At 43.4% G+C, this 23,737-nt stretch overlaps 1 protein-coding gene across 2 annotated transcripts in view; it reads left to right on the top strand.

Moving 5' to 3' along the window:
• The window catches only part of SH2D1A (SH2 domain containing 1A), a 665,119-nt gene extending 641,695 nt beyond the window's left edge, over nt 1–23,424 (top strand). Inside the window, exon 4 of one of the 2 annotated variants that reach the window (XM_086966743.1) lies at nt 23,238–23,424. In XM_086966743.1, coding sequence (XP_086822869.1) covers nt 23,238–23,285 — 48 coding nt within the window. In that variant the 3' untranslated portion in view covers nt 23,286–23,424. The remainder of the gene's footprint in view (nt 1–23,237) is intronic. The other variant, XM_086966742.1, reaches the window with a different exon arrangement.
• Nucleotides 23,425–23,737: the final 313 nt, after the last annotated feature.

Raw genomic sequence — 23,737 nt, 5'->3', positions numbered from 1 at the left:
AAGATGACGTCTTTGATGCGATGACGTGAAGGCGATGCGTGCATGCCCGATGGCCGGGTGGCGACCCTGGAACTTCTGAGCAACGACATGCCCTGCGACACGCTTCTCCGGTGATGCGATGGCGGCCCTTGCAGTGGCGACACCCTTCTCCGGTGATGCTACAATAAACAGCTGCAACGGAGACATGCTTCTCCAGTGATGCGATAGCGACCCTTGAGGTGGCGACACGCTTCTCCGATGATGCGACGGCAACAGCTGCGGATGCAACACACTTCTTCTCTTTGAGTCGCACTTCCAGCTCCCAACAATACACAGGCTTCTGCAGACAGAATTTCCAGCAAGGAAATTCAGTGGGGAACTGCTGGTGAAGTCTTGTATCCCTGAGATTTCAGCAGGAGGCAAGCACAATTCAAGCCCTTTGATATTCTTTTTGTACAAGATGATGAAAGTTCAATAAAAGTTCATTTCCTTGGCAAATAAGCAACCATTGCAGGCCAACCCCAGAAAATAGCACACTGGCACAGGGGCAGTCAACTCCCTCAGCTTTGTATGGTTCTTCTCCTTGGCAAAGGTTTGTCTTGATTCCCAGATGTGATCTAAAGTCTTGGGGTCTGGGACCCATTATTTATACTAGTAAATTCTTTGGTCTCTGAAGATGTAGGCTGCCTGTGCCTAGCCAAAACCAGTTCTGTGTAGCTTCCTGGCACGAGATGGAGACAGCATTGTTGAAAGCAGACCAGGCCCAGGTAGCTGAAAGGAAATCTCCTCCCCCTGCTCTCTATTCTCTGAGGGCTCAAGGGAGTGAAAGGAAATCTGCGCCCCCCACTCTCTATGCAGCCAAGGTCCTATTCAGTCCAGCCGTGACTCATCAGACTGCTGGAGCCCTCCTGTCACTCACATACCAGACATGCAATAACCAACCTATCAGAGGCAGGCTGGATTGTTAGATAAGAAAATACCTACTTTCTAAAAGTGGTATTTTCAAACACAGAATGTAAAAATCATCTTCACTAAAAGATGTATTTTAACATTCTGAGTTCAGGTATACTAAATTTGTTTTTCTACCATGTTCCCTGGGTCAGTTAGGATTATAGGATGTTATAATCAAACTGCCTATTCTGGCCTATGGGACAAGTAGCCTTGCAATAGTGAAAAACGTAATTGGCTGTAATTCACTATCAGGACATGACACACACACCAGGGCATCCCCTACCTTTTACTTACAATGCACTCTGCCCTTGGGCCTACCTTAGGGGTGGCTAACATGTGGAAAAAGGAAGGTTTAGGGACTGGTAAGTGGGTGCACCTACCAAGTCGGCATGGCAGTATTAGACTGCAGACAGGCTCTGCAACGGCAGGTCTGAGACACACTTTACAAGCTACTTCTGTGGGTGGCACAATCAGTGCTGCAAGCCCACCAGCAGCATTTGATCTACAGGCCCTGGGTACACACGATACTAGGGTCTGACAAGGGAATCAAATAAGCCAATCATGGAGTCACTAATCCATTACAACAATTTACAATAGGGAGCACTTGCACTGTGGCACTGAATAGCAGTGGCACAGTGCCCAAAGCAACTAAACCAGCAAAGACATATCAAACACACAGGAGACAACAGCAAAAAATGGAAGGGAGACTCACGCCAATGGTACCAGGCCTAACCTGTGTCCCCTCCAGCTGAAATGTGGAGAGAACTACCCATCCCCTTGGGAGTTCTCTTCACTAAGGCGGAAAAATCTGGAAAGACCATCAGCATTGGCGTGTTCTGTACCAGGGTGGTGTTCCACCATGAAGTATTTCCCCTGTAGGGAAATGGACTACCTCAACAACTTTGGATTCTCACCCCTCATCTGCATCAACCATCTGAGGGGCCTGCGGTCGGTCTGAACCAGGAAGTGAGTCCCAAACAAGTATGGTCTTAACTTCTTCAGTGTCGAGACCACAGCAAATGCCTCACGGTCAATTGCACTCCACCTCTGTTCCCGTGGACGTAACCTCCTACTGATGAAGGCTACTGGTTGGTCGATGGCCCTCCTCATTCATCTGTGAAAGAACAGCCCCCACACCATGCTCTGAAGCGTCTGTCTGAACAATGAATAGTTTTGAGAAGTTTGGCACCTGAAGCACGGGTGCTGTGCACATGGCAGTCTTCAGGGTGTCAAAAGCTTTCTGAAAGGTGTCAGTCCAGTTCACTTTCTTGGGCTAATTCCTGGAAGTCAGCTCAGTCAAGGGTGCAACAATGTTGCAATACCCCTTGACGAACCTCCTGTGGTACCTGTGAGTCCTAAAAAAAAGCTCTCACCTGCGTCTGGGTTTTGGGGGGTTCCCAGGCCAGGATGGTATCAATCTAAGGCTATAGGGGAGCACCCTGGCGCTTCCTACCTGGTGCCCAAAGTACACCACGGAACCCTGACGGATCTGGCACATACTCGCCTTGATCGTGAGACCTGCTCTCAACAGCGCCATTGATTCAGAAAAGGGGGTGGTGATGAACAGAGTGTCTGAATTAAGCAGACCACTCTTACCCAGTCCAAAGATCAGGGCTTGATCCATCACCATTTTTTAGCTCACTGCACCATCCCAGCTCAGAACCTGGCTATATGCAAAGTAGTCTGTCCCTGGCCCAGTGCATCATGGGAACAGGGAAGACCAAACTACCAAGCCAATTCTTATGCTGCGAAGGAAACAAGCTTCCGGGGACCGGTTTCTGGCATTTCAGCCGTCTTCGGCCCGGCTTGCTTGAATTCTGATGGTGCAATGAGCAAGGGACTCACACCTGAGTATACCCTTCCACGCTTATGGTGGACAAAAATGATTCAGAAAAGGGGGTGGTGATGAACAGAGTGTCTGAATTAAGCAGACCACTCTTACCCAGTCCAAAGATCAGGGCTTGATCCATCACCGCTTTTTAGCTCACTGCACCATACCAGCTCAGAACCTGGCTATATGCAAATTAGTCTGTCCCTGGCCCAGTGCATCATGGGAACAGGGAACACCAAACTACCAAGCCAATTCTTATGCTGGGAAGGAAACAAGCTTTCGGTGACCGGTTTCTGGCATTTCAGCCGTCTTCGGCCCGGCTTGCTTGAATCCTGATGGTGCAATGAGCAAGGGACTCACATCTGAGTATACCCTTCCACGCTTATGGTGGACAAAAACGATTCAGAAAAGGGGGTGGTGATGAACAGAGTGTCTGAATCAAGCAGACCACTCTTACCCAGTCCAAAGATCAGGGCTTGATCCATCACCGTTTTTTAGCTCACTGCACCATCCCAGCTCAGAACCTGGCTATATTTTGAATCGTTTTTGGCCACCACAAGTGTGGCAGGGTATACTCAGACATGAGTCCCTTGCTCACTGCACCACCAGGATTCAAGCAAGCCGGGCCGACGATGGCTGAAATGCCAGAAACCGGTCCCCGGAAGCTTGTCTCCTTTCCGGTGAAGTATTGGCTTGGTAGTTTGGTCTGCCCTGTTCCCATGAGGCACTGGGTCAGACTAATTTGCATATAGCCAGGTTCTGAACTGGGGTGATGCAGTGAGCTAAAAAACGGTGATGGATCAAGCCCTGATCTCATGACTGGGTAAGAGTGGTCTGCTTGATTCAGACACTCTGTTCATCACCACCCCCTTTTTGAATCGTTTTTGGCCACCACAAGTGTGGCAGGGTATATTCAGACATGAGTCCCTTGCTCACTGCACCACCAGGATTCAAGCAAGCCGGGCCGACGACGGCTAAAATGCCAGAAACCGGTCCCCAGAAGCTTGTCTCCTATCCGGTGAAGTATTGGCTTGGTAGTTTGGTCTGCCCTGTTCCCATGAGGCACTGGGTCAGACTAATTTGCATATAGCCAGGTTCTGAACTGGGGTGATGCAGTGAGCTAAATAACGGTGATGGATCAAGCCCTGATCTCTTGACTGGGTAAGAGTGGTCTGCTTAATTCAGACACTCTGTTCATCACCACCCCCTTTTTGAATCGTTTTTGGCCACCACAAGTGTGGCAGGGTATACTCAGACATGAGTCCCTTGCTCACTGCACCACCAGGATTCAAGCAAGCCGGGCCGACGACGGCTGAAATGCCAGAAACCGGTCCCCGGAAGCTTGTCTCCTTTCCGGTGAAGTTTTGGCTTGGTAGTTTGGTCTGCCCTGTTCCCATGAGGCACTGGGTCAGACTAATTTGCATATAGCCAGGTTCTGAACTGGGGTGATGCAGTGAGCTAAATAACGGTGATGCATCAAGCCCTGATCTCTTGACTGGGTAAGAGTGGTCTGCTTAATTCAGACACTCTGTTCATCACCACCCCCTTTTTGAATCGTTTTTGGCCACCACAAGTGTGGCAGGGTATACTCAGACATGAGTCTCTTGCTCACTGCACCACCAGGATTCAAGCAAGCCGGGCCGACGACGGCTGAAATGCCAGAAACCGGTCCCCGGAAGCTTGTCTCCTATCCGGTGAAGTATTGGCTTGGTAGTTTGGTCTGCCCTGTTCCCATGAGGCACTGGGTCAGACTAATTTTCATATAGCCAGGTTCTAAACTGGGGTGATGCAGTGAGCTAAATAACGGTGATGGATCAAGCCCTGATCTCTTGACTGGGTAAGAGTGGTCTGCTTAATTCAGACACTCTGTTCATCACCACCCCCTTTTTGAATCCTCAACAGCGCCATCAACACTTTCCAGAGGTGGCGCATATGTTCTTCCCAACTGGCGCTGAACACTCAATTTCATCCAGGTAGGCGGCACTGAAATCTTCCAGTCCAGCCAACACCTGGTCGACCAACCTCTGAAAGGTGGCAGGGGCAATCTTCATCCCAATGGGCATAACCCGGAATTGGTAGTGCCCATCTGGTATGGAGAATGCTGACCTCTCTTTGGCCCCATCAGTTAAGTCGATCTGCCAGTATCCAGACGTCAAGTCAAACGTACTGAGGTATCGGGCATCCCCTAGCCGATCAATGAGCTCATCAGCTCTGGGGATGGGGTGCGCGTCAGTCTTGGTGACTGAATTGAGTACTCTGTACTTCACGCATAACCGGAGTTGGGTGTGGCACCAGGCGCGGCAGCCTTTGGGACCCAGACCACTGGGCTAGCCCAAAGGCTGTTAGAGGACTCGATCACCCCTAAAGCAAACATCTTGGAGACCTCTTCCTTGATGTGAGCTCTGACCCTGTCAGTCACTCTGTAAGCTTTGTGCTTAATAGGAGGACTGTCCCCAGTGTCTACATCATGGATGCACCACTCAGTGACACCAGGAACCAGGGAGAACAGATCAGAGGATTGTCCCAACAGTTGGTGACAGTCATTCTGCTGCTCAGGGGTCAGGGTGGAAGAGATGTTTACACCATCCACTGACCCATCTTGCTCTGTTTCAGACAGGAGGTCAGGAAGAGGTTCTGTCTCCCCCTCCATTCCACCATCTGTGATAGGAGCATGCCCACTTCTGACCTTTCTAAGTGGGGCTTTAGGCAGTTGACATGAAGGACCCGCAAAGGGTTCATGGAAGATCGCAAGTATACCAAGTAGGTAACATCACTCTTGCCCCTCACCACCTCAAATCGTCCGGTCCACTTATCCTGGAGCACACAGGACTCCACTGGGGCCATGACCCAAACTTTCTGACCAGGCTGAAGATCAATCAGAGTGGCATTCTGATCGTACCACTGCTTCATCTTTTCCTGGCTGGCTTCCAGATTCACCTGAGCAAGTTGCCTGAAACGCCGGGCTTGGTTTCTGAAGACCAGTATGTAACTATATACATCCTGGGAGGTCTCCTGGGAGCTTTCTCCCAGCCTTCCTTTACCAAACTCAGAGGTCCTCTTACAGGGTGACCATACAGCAGTTCAAAGGTGCTGAACCCTAAGGACTTCTGTGGCACCTCCCTGTAAGCAAAGATAAGGCATGGCAAGAGGACGTCACACTTATGCTTCATAGGTTCTTCAAGACCCATAATCATGCCTTTGAGGGTCCGGTTGAATTTCTCAACGGGACCATTACTTTGGGAGTGATAAGGAGTGGTGAACTTATAAGCCACTCCACACCCCTGCCCCAGTGACTTCATATACTTGGAAATTAAGTCTATGCCATGGTCTGTCACCACCTCTCTGGGGAACCACACACGGGAGAAAATCCCCATCAATGCACGTCCCACCACGGGGCCGTCATTGTACTGAGAGGGATGGCTTCCCAGTACTGGGTAGCATAGTCCACCAAGACCTGGATAAACTTAGTGCCCATTGCTGTCTTGGGGTCCAGAGGCACAACAATGTCAATGCCCATCCTTTCAAAGGGGGTGCGGACCACAGGGAAGGGCTGGAGAGGAGCCTTGTGCTTCTTCCCACTCTTCCCACTTGCCTGGCAAGTCTGACAAGTCCTGCAATGCGTGTCTGAACTCCTGCACATCTGGGGCCAATAAAAGGAGGTGACAAGCCTTTCAAAGGTTTTGTCCTGCCCCAGATGTCCAGCTAAAGTTAAATCATGAGCCAAACCCAGTAGGAAGGCTCTGAGGCACTGGGGTACCACCAGCACAGGGGCTGACACAGACTCGGCAACCTTGGGCTCACTATACAGGAGACGATTTCTTCCAGCAGATCCAATGTGATCCAGACCGATCACCTGCTGCCTGGTTTGTGGCCTGTTGCAGCAAACCCACAAGAGAAGGGCACTTCTTCTGTTCTCACAGAATTCCTCCCTGGAGGGTCCTCCTTCTTGCTGCCAATGGGTCAGCTCAGGCAGGTCCCCCCGTTTGGCCACTTGTTCCCCTGTAGGTTCCAGTGCACCCCACTCAAGGTCTGCCTCCTCCTGGACAGTGGATACTGTGGGGGCTGTTTTCCTGCACCCCCTTCCTCTTCTCTTTAAGGTAGGTACCTGGGCCATTCTTTCAGGCTCCAGGTCCTTTTGAACCCCCTTACTGGATGCCATATACCGAGTGGGCACAAACGCATACTCAGGCAGACCCAACATCTCTAAATGAGATAATCTCTCCACCTTACCCCAAGGAGAGCTCTCTAAATCATTGCCCAACAGACAATCCACAGGCATGGCTGGCCTCACAGCTACTTGGAGAGTACCTGAGACCACACCCCACTCAAAGGGAACCTGAGCCACCTTACACTGGCTCTCTGCGTTGTTAGCGACAGCTACAGAGAAGAATGCATGGGGGAATCACCTGCTCCTTAGACACCAAACGACAACTAACAGCTGTCACACTGGCTCCGGTGTCTATCAGAGCCTCCACCTGATGGTCATTGATGGTCACTTACTGCCTGTATTCCCTAGTGTTATCAGGCAGCTGGGTCCTAGAAACCACCTCAAAATCATCTAAAGAGACAAGGGACATTTCTGCGGGACCGCACCCACCTTGGGCACCCATCTCCTCCCCTCCCAGGGCTACACTGGCCATCTGACGGGGTGGTGCATCGGATGGTGCATTTGGATCCCTCTGGGGACACTTGGGATCATACCAAAAGTGGCCCACTAGACCACATTTAAACCTGGTAGGAGGGCCCTTGCGAATAGGTTTACCTGTTAGGGCCTCTGGCTTCTTCTCAGGGGGAGTCTGGGAACCTTTCCCTTGGTTCCCTTGGGAATTACTTGGGGGCTCTTTCTTGAACTCCCTCTGTTAACCCTTGTTCCCCCGACTCGTTCAGCTGGGAACCTTGGCCACCGTTGGAAAAGTCTCCCTCATGACCCTTGTGGACCCGGGTACTCACCTAGCGGTCAGCCTCCTCAGCAAGCTTCCTAGGGTTAATTAGCTTGCTATCAATATGGTACTGGCGTAGCTCTGGAAAACAATTACTAGACAAGTGCTACCATGCAAGCAAATCATAGAGCTCCTCAAAAGTACTCACTTTGCTACCCTTCACCCTTGGCATTCGGCATCCAGCATTGCTGGATGCTATCCATTGATTGATCGGCATCCAGCAATGGATACCCATCCTTCGTGTGAACAGTTCTGTCACGTACGAGAAAAAATCAACAACAAACAGATATAATAATCTCTCATCATACTCGCAAAGGCTTCGCTGCTTGGGTAAGTCAAGTGCCCTTGTGCCATTGAACCACACCTGGCACGAAATAAATATTGGATATATTTTGATGATTTATTCTGTGCAAAATTCATTCAAACTTTGAAAATTTGAAAACAATTTTTTCTTTGGCATTAATCTTAGAGGGTCAACCAATTTTTATTTTACTCTGTCCTGAAGATGGACTAGCCGACGACAGCGTGATAGACTGAAACGTCGACCACAACACCTATTTCCTGTTGAAATGATAGCTTAGGCGAATTTGATTTATATAAACTAATCAGTATGCCTTCTTTATATTTTTTCGAGAAAACGGTGTCCACAATTACAACTGAGAAATATATGAAATGTATATACAGCTGTAACTTCCTGCTGCATTGTGTATATTATGATTGTGCACCCTTTTATGTTATCTTTTGATATGAGATAAATTGCATTATTTGAATATATACATCCGTGTCTTTGATAGATTTCATATCTTAAACTGAATGAAAAAGCATTTTTGTTGTTGTTTAATTCACGCATCAATTGTTAATATTATAACTCTTTATAAGAAATTATTTTGCAAGATATATATTTGAAACTTGTCTTAAACTCGGATCAATAATTTAATTTCAAACAGTTTATAATAAACAAATGCTTTGTAGGCACATGTACTTGACTATACCACTTCTAAAAGTGGCATTTCTAAAATAGAGATTATAAATCAGTGAACACCATTACGCAGCATTTATTACCACTATTCCAAACTTGATCATGCTAGTCCTCTCATGCCAGGAATTACCACTAAAACACATATCATGAAATCCCCGATGCATTCCTATGAGAGGGAAGCCTTGCAGCAGTGAGAAACCAAATAGGCTGTTTTTCACTACCAGAACATGCCACACAGTTAAGGCACATGTTGTGCCTTTTACCTATGGCGCACTCTGCCCATAGGGCTAGCTAGGGCCTACATTAGGGGTGACTGATATGTAGTAAAAGGGGAGTCACAGATGTGGCAACCACTTTTTGTGTCACGTACCAGCTTCAGTAGCCTGCACGCGCAGGCAATGGCTGAGGCCTGAGACAGGTTTGAAAGGCTACTTTGGTGGGTGGCGGAAGCAGCGCTGCAAGCCCTCCAGTAGCATTTAATTTACTGGCCCCAGGTATATGAGATACTACTTTACAAGGGACTGATAGGTAAATTAAATACGCCAAACAGGTGTAGACCAATCTTACCAAGTTAACCATAGAGAGGACAAGCACATTAACACTGGCCAGCAGTGATAAAGTGCCCTGAGTCCTAAAACCACCAACACCAGGTCAGAAAAAATACCGGGAGGAAGGCAAAAGGTTCAGGGATGAGCCTGCAAAAAGAGCCAAGTCTATCAATTACTCCCTGTGTTGAACTCCTCTAAGAACTATTCAGTAAGCCAGGTGTCTTTTTTCATCAGCATGCACATGACAAACGTTTTTCTCCGATTTGGTTCTCCTAAATCCTTGTACATGTTGAAATCGTTCCTAGAATTTATACATACCCTATGAAACAGAAACCCCTGAACTTTAACCCCATTATGACCAAATTCCTTCTCTTCACTCCAGAATTTTCTATAGTCACCATCCCATTTTAGTCTGATATCCGAAAGACTGCTGGCATTAATCCCCAAATAGTTATTTCAGCTAAATAATTTGAATTTACATTGGAGGAGAGCCTTCTCTGAAGGAAAATAGTCTAACAGTGGTCAAATTAACAAGATCAAGAACATGAACACATGTCTGTATAATCTCTGAACAGGATAGTAAATTAATTATAGCAGCCCTTGTCATATCTCTCCTAAAATATGGATTGGCTATAGTTAATGACTAGCACCCAACAACTTGACAAAGACAAGTGTAATCCGATCACCTCAGTCCTATTTGCCCAGAAGTGACTGACTATTGATGCAAGCTCTTTAATAAAGCTCTCTCTTACAAAGCCTTGAACTTAAACACTCTCTGATACCTTGCTTAATGTTTTTTGTTAATTTTTTGTTGTTGGGAAAGAGGAGTATTACCAATAAAGTGTCTAGTCCTTTCTCTTCATTATTTATTCCATACACATTGATTACCATGATAGTTTTTGGGATTTTAATCTCAATACAATAAAAACAGCCTTAGAGACATCATAAGTAGCAGCCGAAGGTAGATGTTATTCCCCATTAACAATTTTCATTAGGAAACACTTTATAACAACAGATGGTGAGGTATATCCAGCGCATAGCCAATGTGGCGAGTAATAATATCGGTTTTATTTTAGATAATAGAATTATTGGTTGCTTTCTTATGTTTTCATAAGTTGAGCACTTGAACATATTACTACTTTGGTAAATGGTGGGAAATCGACTGAGGCAAAATGGCGCGTTTAGAATCGGACGGGCTGCAAAGGAAACTGAGCACAGGGCAAGATGGCCGCTGACAGTCTGTCGGGGTGAGGACGCGCTTCCTACCTGCTCCCTCGCTCAGGATCTCGCCGAAAAGGTGCAAATGCTAGGAGAAAGGAGAAGAATGGACTGTAAGCGATGCTTCTGATAGCGGTTATTGGCTCTGTTCAGCGGCTTCCGAATTACGAGGTGTAACGGGCTGAAGAGCGATTGATGTGGTTCACCACGAAGGCGATTGCGGTGGCACTAGCCCTCCCGACGGTGGAAGTGGTGCTGACTCGAGCATTGGCTGCTGCTCGTCAGCTGATGGTGAAGGCGAGCGGTTGGAAAAAACAGTACCGACAGCAGCAGCAGCTGAAGCGGTATCGGCAGCAAAGTTCAGCGGGAGCTTCATCCACGAGTTGGCGTTTAATGGCGCCAAAGATTTTGAAAGCGCTGAGGGAGGAGAAAGCTGCCTGGAGCGAGTCGGACGCTCCGGCGGCTAACCTCCGTACAAAGAAGCTGACGCGGACACAGGAGACGAGTGAGGATCTTCAAGCTACCGAGCAAGTAAGGAGTGTAACTCGGAGCAAGGAGGTTGGCAGCGGCGTGGGGGAGAGGCCGAAAAAAAAAGAAAAAGACAAAACTAAGGCAGTATTGGTAATGAAAGGTAACAGGGGAAAAGTAACGGAGCAGGGGAACCTGAGGCAGCCATTGGTCTCAGAAGCTTTCTTTCCGGTAATTGCAACCAGCTCTCATGCAACGCTTGGTTCAACTATCCCCCAAACAGATCTTGGTGAAGCTGTGGCCTCAGAGCTGGATAATGGATTGGATAACGGTCCCAGTATGAGAGAGATAGACACTAATTTGTTGGCAACCAGTTCTCTAACACAATCTGATCATTTGGGAGCCTTAATTAAGAAGGTGCATAGGAAAGATGAGCCGCTACGAGGTGCTCCGATACAGGAGAATGAGGAGAATGAGGAGAATGTGGAGACTGTGGAGACTGTGGAGATTCCTACTGGACAGGTTAAACAGTGTCATGAGGCAGGGGGCGAACTTCTTCCTGATACTGATACTGGGAAAGCTACTGGGAAAGCTACTGGGAATGGGAATGCTGGAAATAATAATAATGTTCCAATTTACACAAATGTTAAACACGGCTGTATAGAGAATGACAGTTTCCCACACCATGTTGAAGAGAGTACTCCGCCTCCAGATCCGGGGTCAGATAATGTTACGATTCTGACGGAGGCACTGACAGAGGCATTAAGGGAGGAGCAGAGCAATATTAATGCTTCCAGTACCCTTGTTACTATAGAGGGGTGCAGTAAGGATATCAATGCATCTAAGCAGCCGGAGAGGGAGATAGCTGTTGGGGGGTCTGGTGATGGAAACGGAAGAGAGAACCTGAGCAAAATGATTAGCAGCGACCCTAAGGTCGTGATCTCTCTAACTGGTTCCCCTTCTGATGAATGTTTTTTCTCTGTTAATGAGGGTGAGGAGGAAGGTGAGGAGGTGGGGGCAGTTGGGGGGGGTGAGTCAGAGGATTCCTCTATCGCCGACTTGGGAAGTGACCAGACATTGTCAGGACTTGTAACAGAGACTGCATCTACATCTGGTTCTAGCTCTGGAGAGCTTTCTGAAAAAGACACAGCTACAAAGCATAAATCTAAGGTATTGACGAAAAAAAGGAGAAGAGCAAAAGGATCTATAAGCCCAGCAGCTATAAATGTAGCAAAGAGACTCGATTGGGACTATGCAGCTACATCTCAGATGTATAAAGAGGGTTTGGGAGTGTAGATGTGTCCTTAGGGTCTTTACGGTTGAATGAGGAGAGAGTAAGGCAAGGCCTACCCGAGTCCCAGATTCAAAATCAGGAGCAGCCCCAACGCCAAAAATCGCCCTTAGGGTTTGAAATGATGTTTTCAATGCTCAAACAAATACAGACGGAGGCAAGGGTAGAGAGCCAGAGAGCCAGACAGGAAAGTAAAAAGATACAAAATGCTCTTCGAAAGGTAAATAAAGCATGCACTGAGTTGGCAGGGAGAGTTACAGAGGTGGAAGAAAGAACAGGGGGCTTGGAAGATGAAATGAAGGGATGGAAGGAATTCAGACAAGACCAAGAGAAAATGAACAATGATATATTATGGAAGCTCGAAGATTTCGAGAATAGGCAGCGGAGAAACAATGTCAGACTCTTAGGTATTCCGGAGGGAAGGGAGTGGCAGGATGCAAGAGCCTACATAATCGAATTCCTCAAGGGTGCTCTCCCAGATATAAAAGGCTGGAACTGGGAAGCCGAGATTCAGCGTGCCCATAGATTTCCTTTTATACAGAGAAAGGGGGACGGATTAAAAAAGCCTAGAGCATTTTTAATATATGTGGGCAATTTCTTATTAAGAGAGGAGATAATGGCCAAAGCAAGACCACAAGCAAAATGCAGATACCAGGAGGTAGAGTTTTTTGCTAGACCTGACTTCTGCCATATAACGGTAGAACGTAGATGGAGACTCCGGGAGCTAATAGCTCCATTTCAGAGAATCGGGTGTGAGGCATACCTAATGTTCCCTAGCAGGCTGAAAGTGGTTAAGGATGGCCAGTTTAAGATTTTTCATTCTGAGGTCAGAGCAGCTGAATTTTTGACATGGCTCAAGGAAAGGACCCCGCAGAACAGTGCACAATCTCAGGACTTAGTGGTAGATTTGCCAGCTAAAGGCACTAGGATATAAAAACTAAGACCTCTGAACTTTCTATAGAAACACAAGAATTGCTATATAAATGTGTAGATATCAATAAGTGAGCATCTCCTACGTAGAGGGTCTGTGACACAACAAGAGCGGGGGGGGGGTGGCGTGGGACCCAAACAGACACAGCTGTCACATATAGGTCCGATGGACCTATTTGCCTGTAGGGGGGGTGGGATAGTTGGGGTGGGGGGAAAGGGTGGGAGACACGGGGGGCAAGGAGCGTAAAACATACAGGAAATGTATAATACAGGAAATAGTACGGAATAAGGGGAATAATGAAACTGAAGGAAGCTTTGTGTTTGTTGTGTTATATAAAGCCGTGGTTATAATGTGCAACTTGTTTTCTTTTTATATGATTAAAATTGTGATTGTATCTGTTAAAAACCCAGGATGAGTATACGAATAATGACATGGAACGTGTGTGGCCTTAATGATAAGACCAAAAGGAATAAGGTAGCTGTCTTGATTAAAAGTTTAAAAATAGATTTTTTACTACTCCAAGAGACCCATATACAACTGTCTGAAATTAGTCTGTTAGACCAGTTGGGTTTTACTGTTTTAGCACACTCTAGGCAGGGAAGTAGGAATAGGGGGGTTGCGATTATGGCAAGGCAAAGAGGCGTCACTACTAGGAAAAAATGGGAGGATGTATGGGGTAGATGGGCCTTGATAGAATGTTTGATTGGAGAAACATGGGTCACCCTTGGGTCTATCTATGGGTCTACAGGAGATGATCCTGAGATCTTTGAAGAAATTGATATTGAGCTGGCAACCTGGGCTCCATTTATAGTGATAGGAGGAGATCTTAACATCAATGGAGCAGGGGGATTGGGACTGGGGTTGGGGCCCCCAATTAAATATAAGGGAAGGAAGAAAAGAGTCTATAAAGCAGTTGTTAACTTAGCCAGGAACAATGGCTTGATTGATGTTTGGGATACTCTTAACCCTGGTCAAGACGGTTTTACATATTATTCAGCACCCCATAGGATAAGTGTCAGACTAGATTATTTCTTAGTTAACAACCAAGGCATTGATGGGATAGATATCGAAAGAATACCAAGGTTGTTATCGGACCATAATCCTCTTATAATCACTTTAAAAGATATGACAGTGGTAAGGAAGGTTTCGGAGTGGTCCTTTGAAAAGGCTTTTTTAGTTGAGGACGCATATATCCAACATATGAGGAGATGGATAACTGAGTTCTTGGATATAAATAGGCATACAGCACCCGTAGGAATAGTGTGGGATTGCTTTAAAGCCGCAGTGAGGGGCGAGACCATCAGTTATGGGGTTAGGAAAAGGAAACAGGAGAAAGAAAGAAGTGAGGGGGTAAGGAGGGAACTACTGCGGGCAGAGGAGGAATTGAACAGTAGGACAGTTCAAACTGATAATGACGCTCCAACGGACTCCGCATACCTTAAACTTGTAAAACTGCGAATGGAGGAGGAAGAACAGATAGCAGAAAGGGCAGCCAAACAATATACAGTAAACAGGGAGAATTGTTACGAGTTGAATGAAAGGGTGGGCAAAATGTTAGCAGCTAGAACTAGGCAGAAGGTGTCCTTTGGGGAGATAAAAGCAATCAAAGACAGTTCAGGGGCGATTGTTACCAATGTACAACAAATAAGGGAAGTCTTCAGGAATTTTTACACGGATCTATACTCTGAAAGTGATATAATAGACCCTGAAGACATAATGGAGTACCTGAATAATCATGAGGGGAGACAGTTGGAGGAAGTAGAGAAGAAGAGGATTGACAACTTGATAGAATTAGAGGAGGTAAAAGCAGCCATGAAGAGTTTACCATCAGGAAAGGCGGCTGGCCCGGATAAAATCCCGCTAGAGTTCTACAAGGTATTTTGGGAGGAGCTATGTGGAGATATGCTCTATACTATGAAACAGGCACAGAAGGGAATCTCAATACCAGGCACTTGGTCTGAGGCTGAAATTGTGGTTATTCTTAAGAAAGGGAAAACACCAACTAACCCGGGGTCATACAGACCGATCACTCTTATGAATACGGACACTAAGATTTACTCAAAGGCACTGGCAACAAGATTTGCCAGTGTAATAACACCTTTAGTTACTAACAATCAACATGGCTTTATACCGGGGCGGGGGACTACACATCATGTAAGGAAGTTAATTACCCTTATGGATAAAACAGAGGCTGATGGGGACCCATTCGCGGTATTATTACTTGATGCTGAAAAAGCTTTCGACCGTGTGTCATGGGTATATATGTGGAGTGTTTTGGAAAAATTTGGATTTGGGAGTGGTTTTATAACAGCGTTAAAAACACTGTATAGAGAGCCTGTGGCGGCAATTAGAATCAATGCGGGGTTAACGGATAAAGTAAAAATTAACAGGGGCACAAGGCAGGGCTGCCCATGCTCCCCGCTGCTATTTGCAATATATCTAGACCCTCTAATTAGAAGACTGGAGTTAAATAGGAACATCTCCCCAATTGTCACACTTAGGGGGGAGTGTAAGATATTAGCCTATGCCGATGACGTGGCGGTTATAACATCATCACCCACAGAGGCTATAAGACACGTGGAGCAGGAGGCAAAGAATTTTGGGAAGATTTCCGGGTACTCTTTGAATACTGGAAAAACACAAATTATAAAAAATAGTAAGGCTTTATGCCAGGACCCTCGGGTGGCACGGACGGGAACCTATCTGGGAATAACCATAACTTCAGAATTAGATAAAATAGTCGAATTAAATATCGACCCTATTGTACGGAAAGTTGGGGGGGAACTAGATAGATTGAATAATCTCCATCTTACCCTGGTTGGAAGAGTGAATATTATAAAAATGTTAATCATGCCGAAATTTTTATACCTCTTTCGAACAATTCCTTTATGGTTTGATAATACGTGGTTTAAAAGGATTGAAAATATGATCAACAAATTTATCTGGTCCAAGGGTAAAACAAGGAGAGCAGCGAGATTTTTGGCACTCCCGCGAGAAAGAGGAGGATGGGCGTTACCAGACATCAAGTCGTATTATTGGGCCGCTGCCCTGCAGTATATGGTAGGACTAATAGGCGGAGCTGAAGTAGAAGGGGAAGATCACTTAGGGTCATTAGCGGTATATGGTATACTGATGGGTGAAGAAACAAAAGATATTTTTTTGAAAAATTTTGACACGGCATACTTTAAAAGAACACGCTTTAAGACCTTATTGGATGCACATAAAATATGGAAGGCTTTTATGAAAAAGTTTGGTTTAGGGAAGTTTAATAGGTACACGAGGTTATACAAGAATGTTATTTTCGGGAGATATATTTTCTGATTCAATTTTTACAGAATGGTATGGGAAAGGGATAAGAAAATTAGGGGATGTAATGGGGATACAAGGGGTGAAACAATTTGTAACAATACAGAAAAAATTTAATTTGTCAACACGACATTTCTTCAAATATTTACAAGTAAGAAGTTGTTTACAAAACAAAAGAGGGGGTACATGTGGATTTGAAAAAAATAGCATATTAGAGATAATAGAGACTGGAGTAGATTGCACAATTAAAAGATTCTATTTTGAGCTAAACGAAAAAAGGCCAGATGATATGGCTAAATGGGGGGAAACTTGGTCAATGCAGCTGGGCGTAGAACAAGAGTGTTTTAATACATCATTAGAATTAGGGGTGAATATTTTATGCTCTGCGTCATTACAAGCACAACACTACAAGACTATGTATTGGCTATATTATACTCCGGCTAAACTGGCACAGTGGGGAGCGACAACTGGTATAAATTGCCCCAGATGTACGAGCGCAGTCGCAGACTCCATCCACATGTTTGCAACATGTCCGAGTTTAGCTACAGTACTTAAAGATATAGAAATGTTTCTACAAAGGGCATTAAAACTACCTGTTAACCTAACACCTGCGATTATCTTGCTAGGTGTAGATGGAAATAATGTTGCTGAGACAGGGAAATATTTCATTTTTGTGGCTATGGCAGTGTACAGACTGTGTGTTGCCACTGCATGGTTAGACCAAATGGCTCCATCATTCCAACAATGGTTAGCCAGGCTGTTGAGTATATACAACTTAGAAAAAGCGATCTACTCCAGAAGAGGGAAAAGGCTGAGGAAAATAGGCTTGGAAATATGGGGGATAATAACGAAATGGAAGGAAGAAGAATGATTTGTATAGGAAATGTATATGTATATAATTTGTATATAACTTGTATTAGTGTGTATTTGAAGTTAATTTGTATGTACAAGTAGAGGGAATTCACCCCAATATGGAGGGTTGTATTATTTTGATATTAAGAAGATGTCTCTTTTTCTTGTTTACCTCAGCTGAAACATATGGTGTAAACCTCATATGAGTAGACAATGCTGTTTTTCTTTATTATTTGCTCCATGCCCTCTCTGCGCTCCAGAGGGTGGAAAAAAGTTAAAAAATTCTGTGAATAAAAAGATTTAAAAAAAAAAAAAAAAAGAATCGGACGGGCTGATTGTGGAGTCGGTCGTCAATGGTAATGAGATCCGATATAAAATACTTTTCCAACACGGCGCCGGTGCTACACGCCGTTTTTTGAATAGGACCGGACACACGAGGATTCGTATAGGACTCTAGGTGGGTGTTATTAAGGAGTTCTCTGTACTACACGAGGTTGTAGAAGTTTCAATAGGAATGATTGTAAAAATTGCGGGCATCAATTTGAACGCTCCTTTTTGCAGTAAATATTCCTGTAATCAGTTCTGTGCCAATCGAAAAAAGTTGCTGTGAATATCCATCATAAGTTCAACCTATGTAATTAGGTAAGGCATATTAACAGTGTTCTTGGTGTGTTTATCACGCAGGCGCATGGGATAAATTTACATTAATCTCTGCTCGGTTTTGATTCTAGATAAAAATGACATTTACGAATCGGGAATGTTGATACAGCCTGGAGATACATATATATAAAAAATCGAGTCTATAAAAAAAGCAGATGTTAATGGTGCAATTGAATTTTTTATGGTAAGAGACTTTAATTATATATATATAGTTCTAAGTAGGCATAAAATTGTTTCTCAAAGGGAGAGATACAAGCAAAAGTGACTTGTATTGTTTTAATGTTTTTTTTATATAGAACGTCAAAAATTATGGTTTTGAATTTGGCCTCAATTGTTTGATATTGAAAGAAAGGACAGCTTAGGGTGAGTCCTGGTTTTAATATTAGGTGTTGGTAACATAGTTCGTTCTGTGCACATAGTTATACCTATGTGTTACACGGGTGTATACGATTATATATAGAATTTGAAGGTTGATTATAAATGTTGAGTTTGGGACTTATGCTTTTAAGTGTATGTTTCCCCTCCCTTCTTCTTTGTTTCCTTTTCGGTGGCACGTCATGGGTACGTTTGGTTACTATGGTTAATCCTTTCCCCTTTATCTTCTTTTTTCATTATATTCTTTGATAGGGTTTTTCTTTTTTCTTTATTGGTTTTATTACCTTTCATTGTTCTTTGGTGATGGTATCTAAAAACTAGACTTGGCTTCCCTATATATGGGGATTATAATTAGGTACGTATTTATTGTTGCAGCCCTGAGGAAGTCATCGGGTTATGTCCCTTGACGAAACACGTGTTGGTGTTTGGCTGTTGTGCGTATTTTCAAGACTGTACTGCTGTATCTACAAGTCTTCATGAACACCTATGGATTAAGAAAATAAAAAAAGGACTTTATACTATGAATATGCAGATATGGACAATTAGTTTTGAATAGAAACTATATGCAATATTTGAAGATACGTTTAAAAATGCTCGGGGTACCTCCTGTTTTTCTTTGACTTTTTATTAGGATTCTCTAAAACATTGACCACAAATGTATTGAAATCGTTTCTTACCTTTTTGTCCTTAGAAAATAGTTACACCCAATTTATATTTGTGACGCATTTAAAACCACCATATGTTAATAGTTAGAGGAACTAAATTAAACCATCCCCTAGCAATACAGAATATTGCATTAACAACTGCCAGAAATAGAGTAGAAACATATTAACATCAGTGCCTAACGTAATACTATGTGTAGTGGGTTTGATATTGATATTAAGAGTTGATCTGTTACAGCCTTTCAAAACTCTTAGCTTGCAAACAAATGTACACATCTAGAATTAATTTGTATCTGTGTTTTAAACAACTTACTAGGTGTATAGTGCAATATGTTGACCATGTTACATTGGTGTAATTTCAATAAAGCAGATGAAACCATTGTATGAGCTACTTAAAAAGCTGCTGCAATCTCTTGCAGGGAAATGTTTTCCCTAATTTAGTTGATCATTTCTCTGCCACAGATGTAAGGCAACCCTCCACAGTTAAAGCAAACACAAGGAGATGATGGATGGAACACTGAAACTTTTCAGACACTCACCCCCAGTCACTGATCTGGGTTGAATCCATCATCATTCTTTAGCCCATGGGAACATCCAGCCCAGATTGCCAAGCCAGGTCTTCCCTGAAACGGAAACAAGCATCCTGGGACCGGTTTCTGGGTAACACCCTTCATCAGCCAGGCTCGCTTGAATCCAGTGGCAAAGTGAGAAAGGGACCCACGTCTGGCCATACCCTGCCATCTTAAGGTAAACAAAGCAAACACAAGGAGATGATGGATGGAGCGCTGAAACTTTTCAAACACTCACCCCCAGTCACAGATCTGGGTTGAATCCATCGTCATTCTTTAGCTCACTTCGCACCTCAGTTCAGACCCAGCTCCATCCATCATCTCCTTGTGTTTGCTCTGTAGTTTTTCACTGTGGCAATCCCACCACAAGTGCAGAGGCCCTTTGTGAATCGCCCCAATTTCTAAAGATCTGAGAATTTATGAAAAAACTGTTTCTAAAAGAGTTGATGAACTTCGGTTAGTCCCTTACTTGCCCATCTTTTGCTGAGTCCGAAAAAAACAGAGAAAGAAGGAATCACCCCATAATGGAGTATATTGATTCATTTTAGTAATTTTGAAAAATGTATACCAATCTAATCATTTTTGCCTGGCATCCTGTATCACCTTGAAACGTACATGTATAAAAAAGTGTGATCTATTTGTTGAGAAAAGCAATATATTGTACATTTTCCCAATGCCATGTAATACATACAGGCTAATCAATTATCACAATTGCTTAATACATAGCAACACAGGTGTTGACGTTTTGTAGCACAGTAATACAAATTGAACTCAGATAAGCCCTAGCAGCCTTTGTGTAAATTTAATATGATAAAGCTAATAGCTCTTCTGGCTTTATAAGTGTTATCATTAAGGATAACTTCAGTTTTGGTAGTATCCAAATTATCCTGAGACTTTCTCAAAATAAAATGCCACCTCCTCATTAGCAGTAATAGCTGGTCTAGCATTACTGCCTCATCGTCAGCATCTGTCATGAATTTAATCTCTGCTCCATAAACCTCTATCGGTAAAAATGCTCTTGTTATTCTTCAGTCAATTCAAAAAAGGTTCTAGGTATAGCAATTATAACAGTGGGGGAAATGGGCATCCCTTTTAATCTTCTCTTATCCAAATTCATCAGCGATCTGACCCATAATTATAACTGAAGCAATGGGGCTAGTATATTGTATATACATACGGCAGAGAAATATTTGACCAAAACCATCACTTCCATAACTTTCCATAAGATTTGCCAAGACACTAACAACATCTTTCTCAGCATCAAGGAGGATGATACCGGCAGTGTACACATAATAGCAAAGAACCAGTTAGCAGTAATGATATATATGGTAGAATCTCAACACAGAATAAATCCATGCCAAAATAAAGGTTTGATAACTCAAGATAGGCGCATTGCAAGAATCTCTGCAAGAATGTAGTGGCATTAATTAAAGAGATGGGCCTGTATGAACCTTGCTCATCAGATGTGTGCCTCTCTTTCACATTTATAGCAATGCTAATAGAATTCCATCAAGGTGGTATATGTAAGGCTTGATCAATCCATTTCCTTATTTGCAATAAACTCATTTGAAATGTAATCCTCACCTGTAGCCTTGCTAGATACTAGTGATCACCACATCACAGAGCCTTACTCCACTACCCAAGGAGTTAACCAGGGTACATTTAACTTTGGAGCCTCAAACAAAGTTAAATAACTCTCAATTTGTTCCATAAAGGTTTAATATCATACGCACATAGCCGCTGATAGTTTATCTGAAACTGTCTTAGTATTTCCAAGTGACCTTTGACAATATGACCATTGTCATCCTTGATACCCTTAATTACGGCCACATTATGCTTTTCCTTTATTTTATTCGCTAGAATCCTCCCAAAAGATTCTCCGTAAATGTTGGTACCCTTTTTAGTGATACATGCCTCAGCAACTTTCTCTCTAACATGCTGGCCACGTTTGACTCTACGTTCAATCATTTGTAAATAGCTTTTCTTTTCCTTAGGATTAGGAAGTCGGATAGAGTTGGTGTATTTCCAAAGTTACTCATATCATCTTCTCTCATTTTCCCTTCTTTTCCCATTTTATTCTGTTATGTATTTCACCCCTTATATATGACTTCAGTGTATCCCAGACTATGTTAATGGATACTGACCCAACATTAAATAATAAAAAAGCACTGTTTATGGAATAATATAAACCCTCTGGTATACAATGTCAGAGAGCAGATATCAATCTAAAGTTCACTTCTTATTCTCATTATATTCCGCCTCATTTTAAGAGTCAATAATACCGGGGTATGGAACGGCATTAAATTATGTCAAACTTCAATACTAATATTGGTTATTGAATTGTACGGCGCAAATGTCATATCATTGTTAGAATAATGTTTGTGTAAATGACAAAAGATCAAGGATTAAAGATCTGGGGAATGCATGAGGTGTAAAAACAAAGGGGCATATTACCAAGCAATAGCAATAATTATCGCTATTGCTTGGTTAGAGACAAAAATTTACCGCTGAGCTGCGGCGATTTTTACCGCAAATAAACCTTGGTATTACCAAGGTTTATCGCAAATGCGATAAAAATCTCTGCAATGCATGAATATCGCTGAAAAGTCAGCTATATTTATGCATTACCGAGCTAATGCTCTTAGCCATGTTATCCACCTCTCATTGGATAACATGGCTAAGAACTGCTCATGGCAGGTGTTAGCTTTTGGAGATATTCGCGCTTAGCGCGAATAACTCCAAAAGTTGGTAATAGGAGATAGCGATGTTAGCGACTGTTTTCAGTCACTAACATCTTGGCACGCCCACTTTGCATGTCATTAGTGATAAATATCACTGACATGCAAAGTGGGGCCCAAGATGGTCGCTATCTCCTACTAGCTGTCGCTAACTGGTGTTAGCGACAGCTAGGTAATAGGGAGATAATTTTATCTCCGCTTTCTTGGCTTTCAAAGCCAAAAAAAGCGGAGATAAACCCCCTTGATAATATGCCCCAAAGTTTTACTTCAAACCTCCCTTTTAAAGAGAAATAACTTTCTATATAAGTCTCACTCTGGAAAGGGTATAGATTGCTCTTCCTTTTAACAATAGATATACCTCCTCTTTCTTAAGCTTTACGAAACTACTAACACATGACCTTCAAAAATATTTTCCACCTATGTCTAAATGTTCACTATTTGTATTTTCTCTTCATGTTCCCCAAATTCCTAGGCATCGTAAACAAATGCCGAACTGCTCAATGTAAAGCATCATGTACTATTTATTATCCATTTTTTCCACAGATTATAATCCCCGACTACTTCGTACCTGTTAACTCCTATTCTCTATTTGTTACTTACAAGACACAAATGTTATCCATTGCTTTAGAGGTATCCTAACTTTGTGCTATGTACTTTACAGTGCTTTAATTGACTTATCTTTCATCCTGGGTACTTGCTCTGACGTTACCTGCTTGCCTATGACATGCATTTTGTATTCTGAGCACTGCTGTCCTTTCCTTGCTTGAATGGTTTGCTGGCTAAAGATATGCTGTATAGAGTTCTAAAAACATAGATACATAAACACTAAATCTCAATTTACACACTTAAATGACCCAAAGTAAATATTTGTGAAAAGTAGGGTTTCACCATTTAAAAATGCATTCTTTTGAACTAGTTTTCCACTTTTTTTTATCACAGGTTGATTCATCCAATCAGAGAAAAGAAGTAAACACATACAGTATCTAGAACTTGGATTCTTTGAAGCATTGAAGACGCCCACGTACATCTTTTGCACAATGTGCAGAAATGTCTTTGTATGAAACTCTATACAATGTTTAATAAAGCGCTCATCATTTTGCCTCATTTATACCTTTAGTGAAGGGTACACAGCTGAATGGATTTTCCTTGTGTGCACTTTTGCTTGTTGTCTTTTGTAAAACAATGTTTTCATTAATTTGTCTACCTGTTTTGTTGTACTGATAGAAAAAAATACATTTGAAATGTCACTAGAAGTATATTAAAAATCAATCAATTAATCCGCATTTGAGAACCCAGGTACCTGGGGGTACCTGGGTGCTGGACCCTAGGGGTATCTGGGCGCTGGGACAGATACCTCATCATAGAATAAAGTATTCGATACATATATTTTGCCAAATGCTTCAATGGTTGTAAGAAGGGATCCTCCTTGCCTGGGGCCC

Source organism: Lissotriton vulgaris, chromosome 4_1 (genome assembly GCF_964263255.1).
Source record: "Lissotriton vulgaris chromosome 4_1, aLisVul1.2, whole genome shotgun sequence".
Classification (NCBI taxonomy): domain Eukaryota; kingdom Metazoa; phylum Chordata; class Amphibia; order Caudata; family Salamandridae; genus Lissotriton; species Lissotriton vulgaris.
This window is presented reverse-complemented; position numbering and strand designations above follow the sequence as displayed.